We start from the raw sequence: 19,010 nt of genomic DNA, 5'->3' as shown, positions 1-19,010 counted from the left end.
GTGGCCACTGGACTCAGTGGATTTAGTGACTGCTTAGACCATTCAGGACTGGATCCTCAGTGGAGAGTTGCAGAATATTTTAGTGTAGGACAAACAGTGAAATAACCAGTCTTGGTTTGACACCTGTTATGTAGCAGCATACTGAAAAAACATTATTTTCTTGAAACATTTCACTTTGAAGATCCTAACCTGTTCCTTCTAACCCTGGTTATTTGTTTCTTCATAAGTATACAGGGCAAATGTATGGGGGAACTCCCAAGTAAGGAAAACCATCAGATGAATACAGAACTGCCTTCACTGATCTCTCTAGATTGTAGCACATAGTTTGTTATAATCTCTCCTATTCAGGGAGTGGATAAAGGTGCTCAGCATTTCTGATGAGGCACTATGATCACTTCATACTTAACTGTTTATATTATTTTCATGACTTCAGACAAGTCTTCTTTAGATTCCGTACACATAAATAAAATGTACCGCAGATTATACTAAGTAGGGTTTTATGCTCATAGAGTTTTTATGGGCAATTTCCCTGCTGAGTGGAGCTCAGTCGCCAACATTTCAATTCCAGTGTGATATTTACTGTAATGAACGCCTGCAATTCAAATATATATCTCAGTCCTTTTGTTGCAATTGCACAATATCAACAGCTATGACTTTGTCTACTGGCTAGCCTCCTTACAGTTTATCAAAGAACATTTTTTTTTTCATATTACTGAAGTTCTTCGTGTAATTTTACCCACTACAGCGTAACTTGACTATTTTTAAGACCACAGTGCATGATTGTTCTTTTCTTTTCATGTCGGGTTTATTTTGACTTTGTTGTAGAGGCTACCAGGTATATGATGGCAAGACAATAAAGTTTATCTCATCTATCTGCTATCCAGATGTCCAGTTCCTGGTTGCGATGGTCAGGGTCATATAACTGGAAAATATGCATCCCATCGCAGTGCGTCAGGGTGTCCTCTAGCTGCCAAAAGGCAAAAGGATGGGTACCTAAATGGCTCACAGTTCTCTTGGAAGTCAGTGAAGACGGAAGGAATGTCATGTCCAACCCCGGGATGTGATGGCTCAGGACATGTCAGTGGTAGTTTTCTTACTCATCGTAGGTGAGTAACTATGGCTTATATTTTTCATGTATGTTTTTTTGTTTAAATTAGATTAGCAAGATTTGAAATGCAGCTTCTTCTCATGGCATTTCTCGCTTCCTTTTGAATTTCGTTACTACTTTGAAAAATAATCTTCCTATATATATTTTTGTAAATAACTGGAAATCAAGACACACAATCTTTTGATGCAAATCCTTGCAGGTAGACACCTGAATCTGAAACTACAGAAAATTACAGGGAAAAAAGTGTGCGTGACAGTAACTACTGCCTTATTGAGTGACTCTGGACAAATTACCTCAGGATAGATTTTGTAATACACGTTGTTGATTCCCAAACATCAAGGCATGGAACTAAAGAACTTAAGCAACCAGTTCCATAGAAACAAAGTACTTTTACTCATTTAGTAATGCAAATGTTTGCTCAAAACAATAAACGTAGAATAAAGCAGATTAAGTAAAACTAATGGAATACAAATATTTGACAAAAAAAATATAAAGTCAAATTTTTCATAAACCAAGCAAAAATAAGAGAACTTCAGTGATGACATTTTTCATAGCTTTTAAGAGATTAAGGAAGAGAAAGTGGCCAGTCTACTAGGGATAAGTCTTGCTGCCATTTTAGATATTAACTTATGAGGAAGCAAGGGTGTTCTTGGAGCTTTGGGTGGGAATCTCAGCCTGAACATGACTGTAATGCCAGAGCAAATTTCTTATTATATAATCACTAATATAAAACTCTGTTACTTCAAATATGTCAAGCTGATGTGCCTGATTTGTCACCCTTCCCCAGGCAGACCTCCGTTGAACTTCTGTACCTTTTAGTTAACTAAACCAACCTGACCTTGTTTTGTAGTCAGTCCTAGATGTAGAGGTGAAAAGTGTACCTCTTCTTCCTTCTCTTGCCTGTAACTATTGCCTTTGATTCTTTCTTTGACAGTCCTTTACAGCTTAACTCAAAAGCCTTACCCTTACTGCAACTCCAGACTCCGTGCACATAGTTCCTATTTATTGTTTAGGTTCAGAGCTGTTTTTCCACTCAGTGTTTTTATGGTACCTGCCATGAAGGGATTCTGGTCCGTGACCTGATATGCTACCTAAGTAGTCAAATGTGTTACACAGCCTGCAGCTCCACAGGCTTTAGGGAGCGGCAGATGCAAAAGCCCTGACCCTTTGTGCAGATGTCCACATGTGGATTTAAGTTTCTGACCTTCAGTAAAATATCAGTATTAGTGTCCGTATTTCAGTTCAGTGTTATTCATAATGCTGTAACAGTCATTTAACTCATAGAGATCTGTCATTAAAATTTTTAAATTATTGTACCTTTAGTTTAAAGGCACAATATAATTAATGAGAGGTCGTTTTCAAGGAGTATTTACATAATATTTATATTTTCAAGGAGAAAATTCTTGCAACAAGAATAACTAAATTCTAAAAGGAACGTACTGATACTAAATTTAACTGTTCTTCAAAATTAGGGGGCAAATGGTACCAAGATATTTTTTTTTTTAAATAGGAATGTTGGAATAAACATAGAATAGAATAAAATTTAAATTCTTTTTGAATGTCCTTAAATATGACATTTAGCCACATAGCAACCATGTGCTTTCTTGAGTACTATTATCTTAAGTAGAAACTGAGACGTGTAAAGGGCTTACTTTATAAAACCAGGTTTTGGGCAAAAAGATACATTGTTAAAGGAGAGCACCAAAAGATGAAAGTTTGCTTAAAAAGAATGACTGAAGTAGACTTGTCTTGATGTAACAAAACGCCAATATTCTAAATTGTTGTGAGCAAGTTTAACAATTTCTTGAAGCTTCCATAGGCTATGGCAATATTAATAACAAGCCGTATTATTTTAAAAATATTATTAATTCTTGTAGAATTCTTAAGGTGCTGTTAAAAGGGCTTAGTTTGTTTGCTGACACAAAGAAAAGTGCTTGGAGCTGTTTTAAACGCCTTAGGATAATTTACGTAGCCTCCAGCTGTTGCTCAGAAAGGTAGGTGCAGTGTCATAGTTGTCAGCCTCAATGGTATGTCTTCTCAAATGGCATTTCATGCCTGTATATGGACAAGTGAATCAGACTCTGCACGTAGCATTGAACTTCAGAACAATTCACCTACCTTAAGAATCTGCTTGTAGGTGAACAAGGTGCATTTACTACACTTCCAGTGAACGGATTCAATAGATCCTGGAGAGTTGTTCACTTCACTTGGTGAAGTAGAGACCTGCCTTTGATCAGAGTTGTACCCTAGATGTCACTGAGTGTGTCAACAGGGAGTGGGATTGCCCTGCCAACAAATTAGTACTTTACGCCATTTGAGGTGTTCGTAGTGCATGCAAGATGGCCATACTGGGTTGGCAAAAATGACTGAAGACTTGTGAGACACTCCCATTGTTTAATTATGACAGCTGAGAGCTGAACGTGATTTGCAGGATGTCTGTAAGGGCCCTCGCCTTCTTAAATGAATGCGCCCCAGAGCTCCATGGCAGCTTTGATACATAGTTCCCATGCAGACATTTAAATCTAAGTGTTTTAATTTGGAGTTCAATCCCACCTAAATTACAGACTATGCATTTCCTTCCCTAAGTATGAAATTTCCCCTCACTTTTAGTGTATCCATTTTAATAGGCTGTGGCCTCATCTTCTAACAACACTTTGCTATACAGCTATGGCTGTAAATCTCAGGTGCTGCCTTCTGAAGAGAAGCAATGCCCTGTCAGTTACACATTGAGACCAGGTTTATGTATGGTCTCTTGCAGGTACAGCTGTGTTCAACGTGTGTGGGGAGAAAGCAGGGCTATGACCATTAATTGTGTCAATAAAGGCTCCTAGGGAAGTAGTAGTTAAAAGTCTTCTTTTTTGCCATTACAGCTCGCTTCTCTCCTAACACGTGATTTTTCTTCCTCAGTACAAATATTTTTCTATCAGCAGACTTCTCTAAGCATATATATTAATTGCACGTGTAGTTGTCCGTAATGTGTTATTTGAGTTTTTTGTATTCTGCCATTTATACACAGCTGTTAATATGCTATTATCCAAGCAGCTGTAACACTCTGGAAACTGGAACAGCAGACTGGCTCGTGAAAATGATGCCAACTGTTGAATGAATTGAGGTTTTTGAGGCAAAGATGTCTTAGAGCTGCTGTTGTACCTTGTACACATAGTGTCATTCCACTGATATCAGTGGAGCCTGGAGGTGACCCACAAGGGCTGGTAAATCAGTACTTAGTTAAAAACCTGCTCCAACTGGTATCCCGTAGTCTGGAATTTAAATGTATGCATATTTGTATGTACATGCTTCTGAAGCAGAAATAATCAGTCAATAGAAAAAGTCACAAATTTCAGTAAATTTTGAAACCTACCCTATGAACAAAGGCACCAACAAAGTTTCTGTTTTTTCTAACATTTGCCATGCCTGTCTGCAGAAATTCCTATGAATAGTTTTATTTTGTCAAGAAGTTTGCATAGGAAAGAATGGCAACAGAGCGTTATCAGGAGGGACCCGAAGCATAGAATTAAGAGTGCTATGCTTCAAAAAGGAGCCTGTGCTAGCAGGAGCGGCCAGTGTGAAATTAGGTGACCTATCTGCAATATAAAAATGAATTGGAAGGCATGTAAGCATGGAGCCAGTAGACAGCTAAATGAAATAGCTTATAATGAAATGTAAATTGGTTATTATACTGTAGCTTTCCAGTGTGGTTCTTGAACAGGCCATTACATCCTCATATTTGATTTAAGAAGATTTTTCTGGGCAGCATCATTTCTAATACTGTGATTAGTGGGGACTTTCTCAGGATATACTTGGATTTAGCAACTCTGCTCCTTAGTGCAGAAGGGAAATGTGCTTGTGCTGACTTCAGTGGACATTACATGGAGAAATGCCTTTTCAGATCTAAAGCAATTTCTTGCTCCCATCTCCCACTTTTATTTAAAGCAGTGTTCACCCATTTCAAACGCGGTAATGTAGCTTTTAAATTCCCTTTGCTATGTGGTGGTTTAACCCCAGTTCAGCCCCACACAGCTGCGCACTCACTCCCAGCAGGATGGGGGAGAGAATCTGAAGGGTAAATGTGAGAAAACTCAGTTGAGACAAGGCAGTTTAATAAGTAAATCAAAAGCCACGCAAGCAAGCAAAGCAAAACAAGGAATTCATTCATTACTTCACATCAGCAGGCAGGTGTTCAGCAATCCCCAGGAAAGCAGGGCTTCATTGTATGTAACGGTGACTTAGGAAGACAAAGGCTGTATCTCTGAATGTCCCCCCTTCCTCTATCTTCCCCCAGCTTTTATTGCTGAGCACGACGCCATATGGCGTGGGATATTCCTTGGGTCAGTTGGGGTCCCTCCCAACTCCTTGTACACCTCCAGCCTACTCACTGGTGCGGTGGGGTGAGAAACAGAAAAGGCCTTCACTCTGTGTAAGTGCTCTCAGCAACAGCTAAAATATCCTTGTGTTATCAACGCTGCTTTCAGGACAAATCCAAAACATAGTCCATACCAGCTACTATGAAGAAAATTAGCTCTATCCCAGCCAAAACAAGTACAAAAACATATGCTAGTAGAGCCATAATATACAAAAGATGATCAAATTATAAGTATGTTCCCCATTTACAATCTAATGCTAAATAGAGATAAAAATGTGGAAAAGGGGAATTTTTCTTTAGCGCACCTGTATCCTCGATGAGGACAATGGGACAATGGGACTCCAAGATCCATAAACAAGTTTATAGAACAGGATTTGTATTTCAGCAGCATTGGCATGCCACTGTGTTTGCAAATATCTAGATGTGCTGGCAGGAAGTAATGGACATAGAATAGAATCATAGAACAGTTTGGGTTGAAAGGGACCTTTAAAGCTGATCTACTCCAAAACCCTGCAAATAGCAAGGATATCTTCAACTAGACCAGGTTGCTGAGAGCCCCATCCAACCTGACCTTGAAGGTTTCCAGGGATGGGGCATCTACCACCTCTCTGGGCAACCTGTGCCAGTGCTTCACCACACTCAGCATAAAAAAATTCTTCCTAGATCTAGTCTAAATCTCCCCTCTTTTAGTTTAAACTCATTACCCTTTGTCCTATCGCAATAGGCCCTGCTAAATAATTTGTCCCCATCTTCCCTGTAGGCCCCCTTCAAGTACTGAAAGGCCGCAATGAGGTCTCCTGGAGCCTTCTTTCCTCCTGGCTGAACCACCCCAACTCTCTCAGCCTGTCCTCATAGAAGAGGTGTTCCATCCCTTTGATCATTTTTGTGGCCCTCCTCTGGACCTGCTCCAATAGGTCCATGTCTTTCCTGTGCTGAGGGCTCCAGAGCTGGACACAGTACTCCAGGTGGGGTCTCATGAGAGCAAAGTAGAGGGGCAGAATCCCCTCCCTCAACCTGCTGGCCATGCTTCTTTTGATGCAGCCCAGGATACAGTTGGCTTTCTGGGCTGGCTGCAAGCGCACATTGTCAGCTCATGTCCAGCTTTTCATCCACCGGTATCACCAAGTCCTTCTCGGCAGGGCTGCTCGCAGTGCCTTCATCCCCATAATCCCACATCATCCAATGCCTTTTCCCTTCTGAAGAAATGTACATAGAAATTGTGAGATGGTTATTGGAAATGTTTACATGTCAGTTATGGGATATCCACTTTATGTATAAGAAGACTTAGTTAATGGGAAGGCTGTCAGAATGCCTGCAGAAAGATAATAGCAGTTCACTCAGTTCAGCCATTGCCTCACGTGCATGTCCTGAGGTGAAGGAGCACTGCTAGTGTTGTTTCCACCAAAAATTCTAGATTAGTCACAGCTCTGAGCTGCACAACTGCATTGCTAAGCCTGAGACCAGGCAGATTAGAAAAAGATGAAAAGATAAAAACTCAAGACAGGAGCTGCCCTCTGCAGCTGCTTGTTAGAAGCAGGCAGATACCAACACTCACACAGGTCCTCGGAGAACCTCTGAGCTCCCAAACACTCAAAGCATTCGTGAGATGGGAAATATGAGGGAAGATGGATGCTAGAAATAGATATTGTCTGAAAAAAACTGAAAGGAAGCTCCTGAAGGGAAGGTTTGCAAGTGCCACCTATAGTCAAACCTCCTGCTGCTCAGGGCTGCAGCCTGAGCCTGTGTCCATAGAGTGGCATCTCACCCAGGGTTTATCTGGGGCGGATGTTCACACGCAGAGTGCCAGAGGGCCAGTAGCTCCATAATCCAGATGCTCTGCAGCTGCAAACATCTGCTGGTGGCTGTAAATTTGCTCCTAAATTATTGTAGAGCTTTCAGTCTTTGTTTGCCTGAAGTCACACCCGCTCTTAGCATCAGCATTTCTCAGCTTCGGCACTTAAAGACATATAAATACTTAGGATTAGTTCAGCGAATTAGTCTTTTAGAAATGAGCTATATGGTTACAAAGAGCATGAGAAGGCCTCAGGTTATTCTGATTTTTATGTTTTGTACTTATGCTTGCAACCTCTGTTGTTCGAGCAAAATCAGTCCTGAAGAGTCTTGGACCTGAAATAGACTTTGTGTTAACGCAGTGTTGTACAAGGCCCACAAATGAGACAGCAGGACTTACAGTACACTAAGTTGTCTGAGATACTAAATACCATCTGCTCCTTTCAGTTCATGGAGAAATGAAAGTGCCCCAAATTTAGGTGGAGGTAGTCAGTTCCTAGCTGGTGTCAGCTTTTTCGGCAGATAGGAAACTTATTTGAAATAAAACCAGAATTTACAAAGAAGTTTTCTGATATTTGCAAATAAGTGCAGAGAGGAAAACTTAGAAGCTTTATTAAACAACTGAAAACAACTGAAAATATAATGTAAAGTTATATCAGATCTGAGATTCCGTGTATATAGATAGATAGATAGATAGAGAGAGAGAGAGAGAGAGAGAGAGAGATATATGATGCAATGTTCACTACGGACTAATGCAAATTACAGATATCAGAAGGTGCATACTAATACTGTGGTTCGGTGCTGTGAACCACAGTGCAAAAATGAGATATGTCATGATAAAATACCTTGTGTAAAAACAACAAAAAAATAATTCATAGAATCATAGCATACCAGGCTGGAAGGGACTTCAAGGATCATCTGGTCTAACCTTTCTTGGTAAAAGCAGTCTAGATAAAATGACCCAGCACCCTGTCCAGCTGAATCTTAAAAGTGTCCAGTGATGGGGAATCCACCACTTCCCTGGCGACATTATTCCAATGACTGATTGTTCTCACTGGGAAAAATTTCCCTCTTGTGTCCAATAGGAATCTCCCCAGGAGTAACTTGTACCCATTACCCCTTGTCTTTTCCATGTGACTCCTTGTAAAAAGTGAGTCTCCATCTTCTTTGTAGCCACCCTTTAAATACCTGAACATGGTGATAAAGTCTCCCCTAAGCCTTCTTTTCTCAAGGCTGAACAATCCCAGTTCTCTCAGCCTTTCCTCATATGGCAGGCCTCCCAGTCCTTTGATCATCTTGGTGGCCCTTCTCTGGACCCTCTCCAGCCTGTCCACATCTTTTTTGTATAGTGGGGACCACAACTGAAGACAGTATTCTAGGTGGGGCCTGAAAAGCACAGAGTGGGGTGATGCCTTCTTTATCTCTGCTGGTGATGCCCTTGTTGATGCAACCCAGCAGCCTGTTGGCTTGCTTTGCCACAGCACACTGTTCGCTCATATTGAGCTTGTCCACCAGGACCTCCAGGTCCCTTTCCACAGAGCTTCTCGACAGCCGGGCAGATCCCAGTTTGTGCTGCACTCCTGGATTATCTTTTCCCAGCTGCAAGGCCTTACACTTGTCCTTGTTGAACATCATAAGGCTCTTGTTATCCCACTCTTCCAGCCTTTCCAGGTCTTCCTGCAGGGTGTCTCTCCCTTCTGAAGCGTCTGCTTCCCCACTCAGTTTGGTGTCATTAGCAAACTTCATTTGGATAGACTTGATCCCATCATCCAGATCCCTTATGAAGATATTAAACAGCGTTGGGCCCAGTACCGATTGTGGGGGACCCCACTTGTAACAGTTGCCAGTTTGAAAAGGAGCTGTTGACCACCACCCTCTGGGTGCAGGCTGTCAGCCAGTTCCCCACCCACCGCACAGACCGCTTGTCTAGACCATAACACACCAGTTTCTCTAGGAGGAGGCTGTGGGGAACCATACTGAAAGCCTTGGAGAAAGCCAGGTAGAAAATGTCCACCGTTCGCCCCACATCAACCAAGCAGGTTACTTCATCATAGAAGGCAATCATGATTTGCCCTTGGTGAATCTGTGCTGGCTTTGCCCTATCACATGCTTCATTTGACTTGTGATGGCCTCTGGGAGGATTCGTTCCATAACGTTCTGAGTTAACTTCTGACTGAAGTAAAACTGATGGGCCTATCGTTTCCTGGATCCTCCTTTAAGCCCTTCTTGTAGATGAGGGTGACATTAGCCTTCTTCCAGTCTTCTGGGGCATTCCCCAATTTCCATGACTTCTCAAATATTATGGAGAGTGGCCTCACCATGACGTCAGACAGTTCTTTTAACACCCTTGGGTGGATAGTGTCAGGGCTCATCTGTTTGTAGGGGTCAAGCTCCTGTAATAGTTTGCATACCAACTCTTCCTTCACTGGCGGTGGGTCTGTGTTTGCATCAACCTGGATTTTTGTTCCCAAGTCCTGGGGCCCAACAGTGCTGGTAAAGAAAAGTGCTGGTGAAGAAAGTATTGAGAACCTCTGCCGTTTCAGCGTTGTTGGTGGCAATTCACCTCTCCCCTTTACCAGCAAGCCAATATTTTCCGTCTGTTTCTGCTTGTTGTTTACATACCTGAAGAACCCTTTCTTGTAGTTTTTGACATCTCTGGCCAGTTTCAATTCGAGCTGAGCTTTTGCTTTTCTAACTGCATCTCTGCATTCCCTGGCAATGCCCTTGGAGTTCTCAAGGGGTATTTGTCTGCTTTTCCATCTCTGGTATGTTTCTCTCTTGGTTTTGAGCAGACTCAGAAGCTCACAGTTACGCCAGTTGTGAGCATCCTTTAAAACACAAAGAATCCAAACTGACAGATGAACTCTCAGGATGCTCTAAACTTCTGAAATACCATGTTTGTGAGGAATTTGTGTCCAGCAATTATATCTGTAGGGAAAAAAAAAGTTAAAAAACACTTTTGAAAGGTGTTCCTATGCTATGTTAAAGATAGATAACTTTGAAAATGGTAAAAACTGTACAGAGAGGAATTTTTTCTTCTTCCATTTATCTATTTATGAAACATAAATACTGTCAAACTGCAGATTTTTAAGAAGCTTTTAACATGCAATTCATTAAATTATTTGAGGGCATGTATTTCTAGCCAGGTCTCTTGTCAAATCAACTCTTGACCCTTGTTTTATGTGTTGCTACAGTAAGTTGACAGAGTGACAGATTTGAGTAAAAATTATATAAAAAAATAATTCACTCTTAATTCTCATTGTTTCACTTTTTCCCTGGTAGGTTTTTTAAAGTTGTTTAGGGTGTTGGTTTGTTTTTAATCTGCCCATCATCCCCCCCGCCATTGAGTTATTTTGCTCTTTCCCACATCTTATTTTTTTCCTACAAGCAATTCAGCAGGAGAAAGTCGTGCAATATTAAGAGCATAGAAGAACTAGCCAAACTCACTGCACTTAACAGTAATTCCAACCGACAATGATAAGCATCATTGTGGTGACATTACTGAGAGATGACAGACAGGCAAATGTGCTGACATTTCCAAGGCAAGGAGAGAAACATGGCAATATACATAAAGAAGAAAAATATTACATTAAAATCCGTGAGGTGGATCCTGCAATACAAAGGATTTTTTTACTTGGGAATTTTGTGTTGCTGGAGGGAAAAGGGTCTTTCTACATCGCTTTTCAATACCTTCCTCTTCCCATCCCCCTCCTCTCCTGCTGCATCTGTGCTGCCCCTCTTCCCCTCTCTGTCCCCATGGTCCTGATCCGTCTTTCTTCGTACTTCTGCACTTCAGTCCTCACCATTTGTGGTACCTGGCCCTCAAGTAGCGTCTTCTGAGCGCAGGCGGAACAGGACAGGCGGTCTCACCGGTGTGGCTTCCAGCAAGCAGCCTTCTGCTGCGGGCCCTGCAGCCCTGGACCGGGCTGATGGCAGAGGAGGCCCTCCCTGTTGTCAAACACACAAAGTACATGGAGGGTCCGGCAGCCAAACACTAAGTCACATCTACTGAGCATGTCCAAGTGACAGTCTGTCACAGGCTTATAGCTCCGCCAAATCTACATTTGTTTTCATGAGGACAGCAGAATGCAACTCTAAACTCAGAGCAATACCCTGTGAAATGTCAAGTCTTACTCCAATTCACGGACAATTAGAGATATTCACTGAATTATTGGGGCATTTTTTCCCCTCTCAGTATGGACAAAACAAGGTATATAGACAAAACAACGCTATACAAATATATTCTAAAAAATAGAATAGTTTTTCCTATGATGTTTGGAAAAAAACCTGAGCCTGGCCAGACACCTACTATGGAAGATTTCAGTCAGATCAGTTAAAATTTGGCAAAAGTCATAAATGACTAAGTGCAGAGCCAGGTTGTTGAAAGGGTTAGGCCCTTTGGCTGTGGGTGGTTCTGCTAGCTCTTTTCATTATGGTCTGGAAGAGGAATGGAATAGCATTTTAATCAGATGTACAGTCTATTAAACTGGAAGGCTCCTAACGGAGAGCTAATCTAAAAGGACTTAAGAGGTTTACTTACCTTGGGAAAGTCAAGGAGAAAATAATATGAAATTCATATTAGAAAAAGCAGACTGCACAATATAAACAAGAAAAATCATTTTGCTGAGCAGACCTGACAAATGACAGCAGATGGTAATTTGTACAGGTGCTTGCGATGTGACATCTCCTTGATTTCAGGCACTTAGCAGAAGCTCTCTGGTTATAAGCCTGTTTATCCTCATTCCAGACATAGCCCATAAAAAAAGCAGAGATGACTGGATGGCTTTTTAAATTTCAGGAGGGACAAATTTTCCTCTTGAAGTACCTTTTTCTCTGTGCTGTCTACACAAGTGCCTAGAGAAACTATGCTTCGTTTTAAGTGCCTAAGTGAGCTGGGCTTGGTCACTAAATACATGACTTGGAATTTTGAGCTACCTAAGAGCGCTAAGCAGAGGTATGTAGCTAGAGAGACACCTTACCTGTTTATACACAGGGAAATCTCAGCCTATCTTCTCCTTCACAATACATGCCCTATTCAAATGACCAGTGAGTCCACTAATAAAAGGCTAATAAACTTTGCAGTAGCCAGCCCCCAGCTCCTGGGACACTCACTGGTGGCCCATTAAGTGCACACTCCTTCCCCATACCTTAGTGCTGGGGCCACCTGTAAATCGTGTAATGTGCTGCAGTGCTGCCTCCCTCACCAAAGAACAAATGAGATTTTTGAACAGTTGTTGCATCATTGGGCAAGAGCCAAACCTTCTTCCCTGCTCAGGGATGATACAGGTCCAAGCTCATTAGCACATGTGAGAAGGCCACCCACAGAGGCTCTTTGCTGACTAAGGAACTTTAATTAACAAAATATGATGTAAATTTGCCACAGGACTACTGTGCCCAGCTGAAGGGCAACTTTGGCAGTGCTCTTACAGTTCCAGCATTTCAAGATTCATTAATCCTTTTTCTGGTGTATATTTATGCCCCAGGGGGATTCCTTTCCAGTTGAGTCTGCTCTCAGAGCCTTTTCTCTCAGCTTGGCCATGTTTACAGTCCTGCGTAATTTGTATTTTTATTTTTCTTACCTGATGTTTGTTTTATTCTTTTTTTATGAGGGATAGGTATAATTAAGCTATAACACTATTTTACCTTTTAAATCCCCAAATAAAAAATAAATACCCTGTTACCCTGTCGTCTTCTGGGTTTCATGGCCATTCACTCTATATTGTTGTCCATTTGGTGCTTGGCTGACCAAATTTTAATGCTACTTCAACCCGCCCTCTCTAAAATAAGGAATTAATTCTTTCCTGAAAGTCTTTCTGGAACAATGATCAGATATCATTAAAATAATTTTGAAAAGGTTACATTTTGTTTTAGTTGTAATGATTATATTTCTTTTATGGCCACTTGGGTAGTGTTTTAATTTTTCTTAGTTCTGGAACCAATGCAAAGGTTTATTTAAACAGAATAAAATCTCAGCTACTTTCCTCAGCAGCTTTGGAAAGCAACTTGGATTAGGAGCTGCCACTTTCCACGTTACATCAAGCTTTTAGTCTTTTCAGATTTCCCTCCTGATTGATTGTCTGAAAAAAAAATATATATACTTCAGCCAGGGAACAAGACCTAAAAAGGGCCACATTGATCAGAATTATTCTTTTCGAGTGAAGAATTCTGAAATTGAGCTGAACAGTCATTTTTTTCCAATACCACACAAAGGCAGTTGGGGTTGTGTGGCCAGTGGGGAGGAGGAGAGATTCCTGTGAGTTGCTGCAATCTCCATGCAAACAAAACTAGCTTGTTCGCAAAACCTTTCTCCTGGGCTGCCTTTACTTCACAGCTCAGTGAGAAGCTGGGGAAAAGCCAATCACCCTTAAATGTAAATAAAAATGAGTGCTGGGCTAGGGAGGGTTCCTTTTATCTCTGCTGGAGTTGTGCATAGAGTATTTCATCCTTTAAGGTGTGTAGCAGAATTTACTCATGGGAATAAGGAAATCGCTAAAGCTGATACCCTTCAAGATAGAAAAAATCAGTGGTTCATGGATTTAATATTAAACCAAGGAAAGGGCCACTTTGATCACTGAGTTTGATCTCTTAACTTGAACTTCAAACATTACCAAATAGTTCAGGAGCTTAGTTATAAAAGTAAGATTTCATCCATTAACAAAACAAAACAGTAATTTTCACTGTGATCTGTATTTCCCTGAATTTCAAAGGGATTTCACATCTAGGGCTTGTTTTGGATCTATCTCTAGTTGAAAGAGGTCCCTTGAATGTGACATTTCTCTAGTCAGCGGACAACTATTATCTTTAATAAATAGGAAAAGTGTTTCATTTTGTTAACTTTTTGAAAATCACTGTGGTAATGAATCTATAAATATCTCACAGTGTTTATAAAGTTAGCCCTCGGGATGCTTTTGGGGTACTCCAGGTTGAGGCTCTGGTTTCTTTGCATCTTGTTCTTTCTTTCTTTGTAAAGTTCAGCACTTCACGCACCAGGTATAAAAGTTGCATTTTATTTGACCTTTGTCTCCTCCTTTCCCACATCCCTGATTCTCTGTTTGGAAAATGTTTTCTTCACTTGACAAGCCAAGTACAATTCCTTCAACTTCAAGAGGATCTGTCTGCTGCATCTGTCTGCTGAGGCAAAAAATGTATTTAACAGAGCACAGCTGGAACCCAGATAACTAAAATCAGTCACCCAGACAATTGCTTCACTTGATCAATGATCCCCCACTCCGAGGGCCTCTCTTGTTTGCATCCCTGAAGACAGTGCAATTACATTCTTGAAGCGGTTCAGGATTTTAGCCCACATTTATTTGTTTTTAAACTAAATTTCTTGGTAAATATGCACTAACCACTAGCTAGATATGCCTTTCAAACTTTTTCCCCCATTAATTTTCCCTTTATTTTGGGATCAATTTCACTGTATTTTCTAAATCCACCGATTGTGTGGCAAGGCGTAGGTTGCAGTAATGTAACCACAGTCCTAAGCAAGGAAGAAAATTCATTCTTCGTGTTGTGTTCAACCCTAACAGATGCAATCACCATATACTCTTTATCCTAATTTGTGCATATAGTCTTTCTGCATGCCTTCTCGATGACTCAAACCAGGACACCATTAGTCACTACTCTTCAGGGCAGTTAGGGTAAAATGTAGCTGTACATGTGAATGGACCTTATTTTGTAGCGTTTATACAGCTACTAGCACTTTAGGTCCGCATGCCTCCGTTTATGAAGTTTTCCTGTAAAAACAAGCCTGATTGATTAACGCAGCTTGAACTTGCATGGCATAAAACCCAGTCACCCCTTCTACCTGTCAGTCTTATGGGGTAAAGTGTACAGAAATGTCTGTTGTGTAGGCAGTGCCATGCCCTGCACAGCAAAGCTGCATGGTAGGTCCCAGCGATGCATCTCTCCATTTAGCATCCATGCCCAACAAAAGCACGTTTCCAATATAAATAATGTGTTATGATATCAGAAGTCTCTGGCCGACCAGCAAAAATTGAGACCTTCTCAAATTTTAGCACAAGCCTTACAGGAGGTTTGCAGGATCTTACCCTAGATCACTTTAATCTCACAGTTTAATTCATTTTTCATAGTATTTTGTAAATTATGGCAGAGGTTGACTTTCAGGGATGATGTGCCAGACCATACTTTTCTTTCTGAAGTTAGAGATTCATCCCAACAGTAGAAATTCAGCAAGAGCAAAGACACATTGCATCTCAGCGAGACAAGGTGCTGATGCTCAGCTGGTTGTTGGTACCTTGTCTTTGTGGCAGCAGCAGCTCACAGCTCCTGCTGAATCAGGAGCTCAGAAGGGGCCAGGAGCTGGGCATTGGTGCTTCTCACAGCCCCAGCAAAACGCTGTAGCTTCAAGCCCTGTCGCTTCCACAATCTGACAGAGATAAATGATGGCTCAGTACTTTTGTACTGTATTTATTACAGCGGTACAGCCCAGCAGTGTTGTTAGAAAGCCTTATTCCTTGTTTATTATGGAAAGAATACTCAACTGTGTTTATATTTTGTTTTGCATGATTTCTCATGTGTGTGAGAATAATGGCAGTAGCAAGTGAGATAACTGTGATTAATTTCACTCATCCTTTGCTGGAATGAATAAGCTGCAGAATTCCATGTAAAAGTCACTGTAAAGTTTGTTAAAATATAAAAAGTAAATCAAAGCAGGATTACACACCAATTCGACTTGTAACAGAAAACCTATGAAAAGCATCAACTGTAAAAGCTTTAAACTTGATGTGAGGATAAGTATTATCATTAACAAAACTAGCTAGCACGTTTTTCTTGGTCTTTTTGATTTTTGAGATGTTTAAAGCATATTTTGCTTAACTCTTACAGCACTGAAAGGGCTTTCAGTCCTACTCTTTTGTTTGCCAGTCACGGGAAAGCAAATAAAATCTCAAGATATTTGAGACAAATAAAATCATACTTACTCTTTTTTGTCTTCTGTCTCTTTTTACCACCCCCACCACCACCCCCCGCTAGAAATCTCGAAATCTCCCAGTCTCCCTGGGATCTCAATTCAAGCTTTTTGGTTAACTTCACACCTCCGTGAGGTTCAGCCTTTGTACAACAGCCCACTTCTTGTCTGATGCTGACTTAGCTCTGTTTTTCATCTTACTTTACCATATATCCTGCCATGTTTTGCTTGTTCTCAACTTGGAGAAAGAGCAGTTACCTTCAGGAGAAGTAAACATAGCCAAGAAAATAGAAGGGAAAAGGTAGAATTGCCTTGCAGAAGTTTATCCTAAAAGTCCTGATTTACTTTTTTAATTATTTAAAAGTATTTTTAGGTAACTTAAGAACAGAGCTGGGCAAAGAGGGCGCATATTGCTATCTTTGTCTTACTCATTTCTGAAGAATTTAGCCAAGTTAAATAAACTGCAGTAGAACTCAATCTTCTCATTTAGGTTACTAACTTAGTATCTGGTTCATTGAAACTGTGAGTGCCTGGCTCAGGAAAGTGAGCTAATCCACTTACAATGCAATATACGTTTAATGGAGGGACAGATTTGCCGGTAAAGACCTGCAGAGGAACTTGATGGCACAGTCTTCCCCTGTGTTGAATTTGGTCCCTCTGGGAGTTTAGAATGCTCTCTTAAATTGCATAAAGCCACAGGAAAAGTTCATTCATTGCCTCTTCTAAGGACAGACACGTTACAAGCTAGAGGTAGTCATAGTGGTACATGATGCATATGTTAAAGCCACGAGTGTAAGGATCAGGAAAGCAAAAAGAGGAAGCTTGTGATTCAGGTGTGCAGCTACACAGAAAGAAAGCCATTTTGGTTGAAGCCCTCTTCTGTCTGTGTGTATTGTATTAGATCACCAGTGGGTAAGAACAAAATTAATCTGGCTACAGGATACGAAGCCTTCTGCATCCTCACTAGTAGGCCCAAAAATAGGCAGCCCTTTGATTTTCTTCTCGCTAACTCATGACTCATTTGGGTGCCTCCAGAAGAAGATAGATAATTCATGCAGAACAACTCTCCAACAGTTCCTGCAGCAAGAATAGAGCGCAGGACCCAGATCTTTCTGTTTCCAGTTTAGGCAGAGGACATCTGGTCCCAGTATGCCTGAACTGCAGCAGAGGTATAAGTGATAAATAAGTGCTTACCTTTGCAATAGATATCTTTCCAATGGAGATAGCATGGGCTGGAGACTGTTGCTATTAGGCAGTTAGAATGTGGCCACCCTATTTTGTAGAGTAGGCAAGCATGTAGTAGTAGTATAGAGTAGTGCAAATATGGGACATTGTACCTGGGGCCTCAGGGCAAAAGCACGATGTGGAGCACCCTGAATATACTAGTAGAGAGATAACCTTTCAGATAAGCTGAGAAGATATCTACAGATTTAGGCAGTCCTGAAAACTAAGTGTACATAACCATGGCCTGGGAATGAGATTGGGACTTTGGCACCAAAGTTTGGATGTAGGCACACTGAGTCTCGCAGTAGATTTCCAGTACTTGTGAACATACTTTTTTTTGGTGTCATTATTCTTCTGCACTTTCAGGTGCACAGTTGTAGCATCCAGGTTTCTTGTTGGTCTGTTTAGGGTTTGAATGACATACTTATGGGCTGTTTGAGGGATAATTTTATGTTGAGGAGTTCCCTAGGTTGTCATCAGTCAAGACTTTTAGAGAGGAAATGTCTGCAGACCAAGATGAGAGTAAACTAACATAGTTGTTATAATGCTCAGTGATGCTAACTCCTGAAAAAGAGTGAGGACAAAATACGAGGAAGCTCATTAAATCAACCAAAAAGATACAAAAATGAAGCCAGTTAAATGATGCAGAACCGTTGCATATACTGTTATCTTTCATTCATTCCCCTGTGGCAACAATTTTTTTCCCAAAATGCCTAATCCTCTCCTCCTTAATCTTCCTCAAGGCTCCCTTTGACAATTCCAAGAGGACAGTTGTTTACGGTCACACAGTGAGTCTATAGCAGAGCTTGGAAAAATAATCTGGCATCCTACCACCTAGGCTACAGTGGAAAGCTACTAGCTCATGCTATTTCTTGATGCTACTAGTATCGTTTTATTATATATCTTCTCACTAACAGAGCTGTGTAAAATATTGAACACTGATTCTTTTGCTGAGAAAAGGAAATTTTTTTTAGACATTTTTCTGTGAGAAGTTTCCTTTTTTGGATGACTGCACTTCATAATAGCAGCCCAGGCTTTTCAGAGAAATGTTTTCAATAATTAAATGTTATATATAAATTAGAGGACTTTATTTAGTAGGAAGTTGGGTCTTTACTTAAATAAATGCTATTAATCAAAGATACATATTCCTCAGAAACTTGTTCCATATTAGAGAGAGATTATTTGAGTAATAGCTTTGAATTTGATTTGCATGATTAAAAATTGTAAAAAAAAAAAGTCTTCCTTTGGATCTGAAGAGGAAATACAAATGTGACTGTATGCAGTGAGAAGTACGTGACATTACTCAGTTTCAATGGCTGTGAAACCTTTAATGTTGAAGCAATAAGGAATTGTTTAGCAAGTTTCCAAATGGCCTTCACTGCTAAAGCTTGCTCAGAATAAGACTATAGTTATCCATGGTTAAATTAGATTGAATATGTATTTTCTCTTACCTGGGATGTTGCAACATTAAAGATGTGATTTTGAAAAGGGGGATCATTTGGTGTATACAATTATTTATAAAATAGTGAGCACTCTCTGATCATTATTTTTATTTTTACAACAAAGCCTGCTAAGACTGCATTTGTTATCAAACT

The 19,010-nt window shown here is 40.6% G+C and overlaps 1 protein-coding gene across 4 annotated transcripts in view; it reads left to right on the top strand.

Moving 5' to 3' along the window:
- Positions 1 to 19,010, top strand: part of MYT1L (myelin transcription factor 1 like) — a 130,722-nt gene that overhangs the window by 102,563 nt on the left and 9,149 nt on the right. For all 4 annotated transcript variants that reach the window (XM_054195272.1, XM_054195271.1, XM_054195270.1 and 1 more), the window contains exon 16: positions 885 to 1,106. In XM_054195272.1, coding sequence (XP_054051247.1) covers positions 885 to 1,106 — 222 coding nt within the window. The remainder of the gene's footprint in view (positions 1 to 884; positions 1,107 to 19,010) is intronic.

This window comes from Rissa tridactyla, chromosome 3 (assembly GCF_028500815.1).
Source record: "Rissa tridactyla isolate bRisTri1 chromosome 3, bRisTri1.patW.cur.20221130, whole genome shotgun sequence".
NCBI lineage: Eukaryota > Metazoa > Chordata > Aves > Charadriiformes > Laridae > Rissa > Rissa tridactyla.
This window is presented reverse-complemented; position numbering and strand designations above follow the sequence as displayed.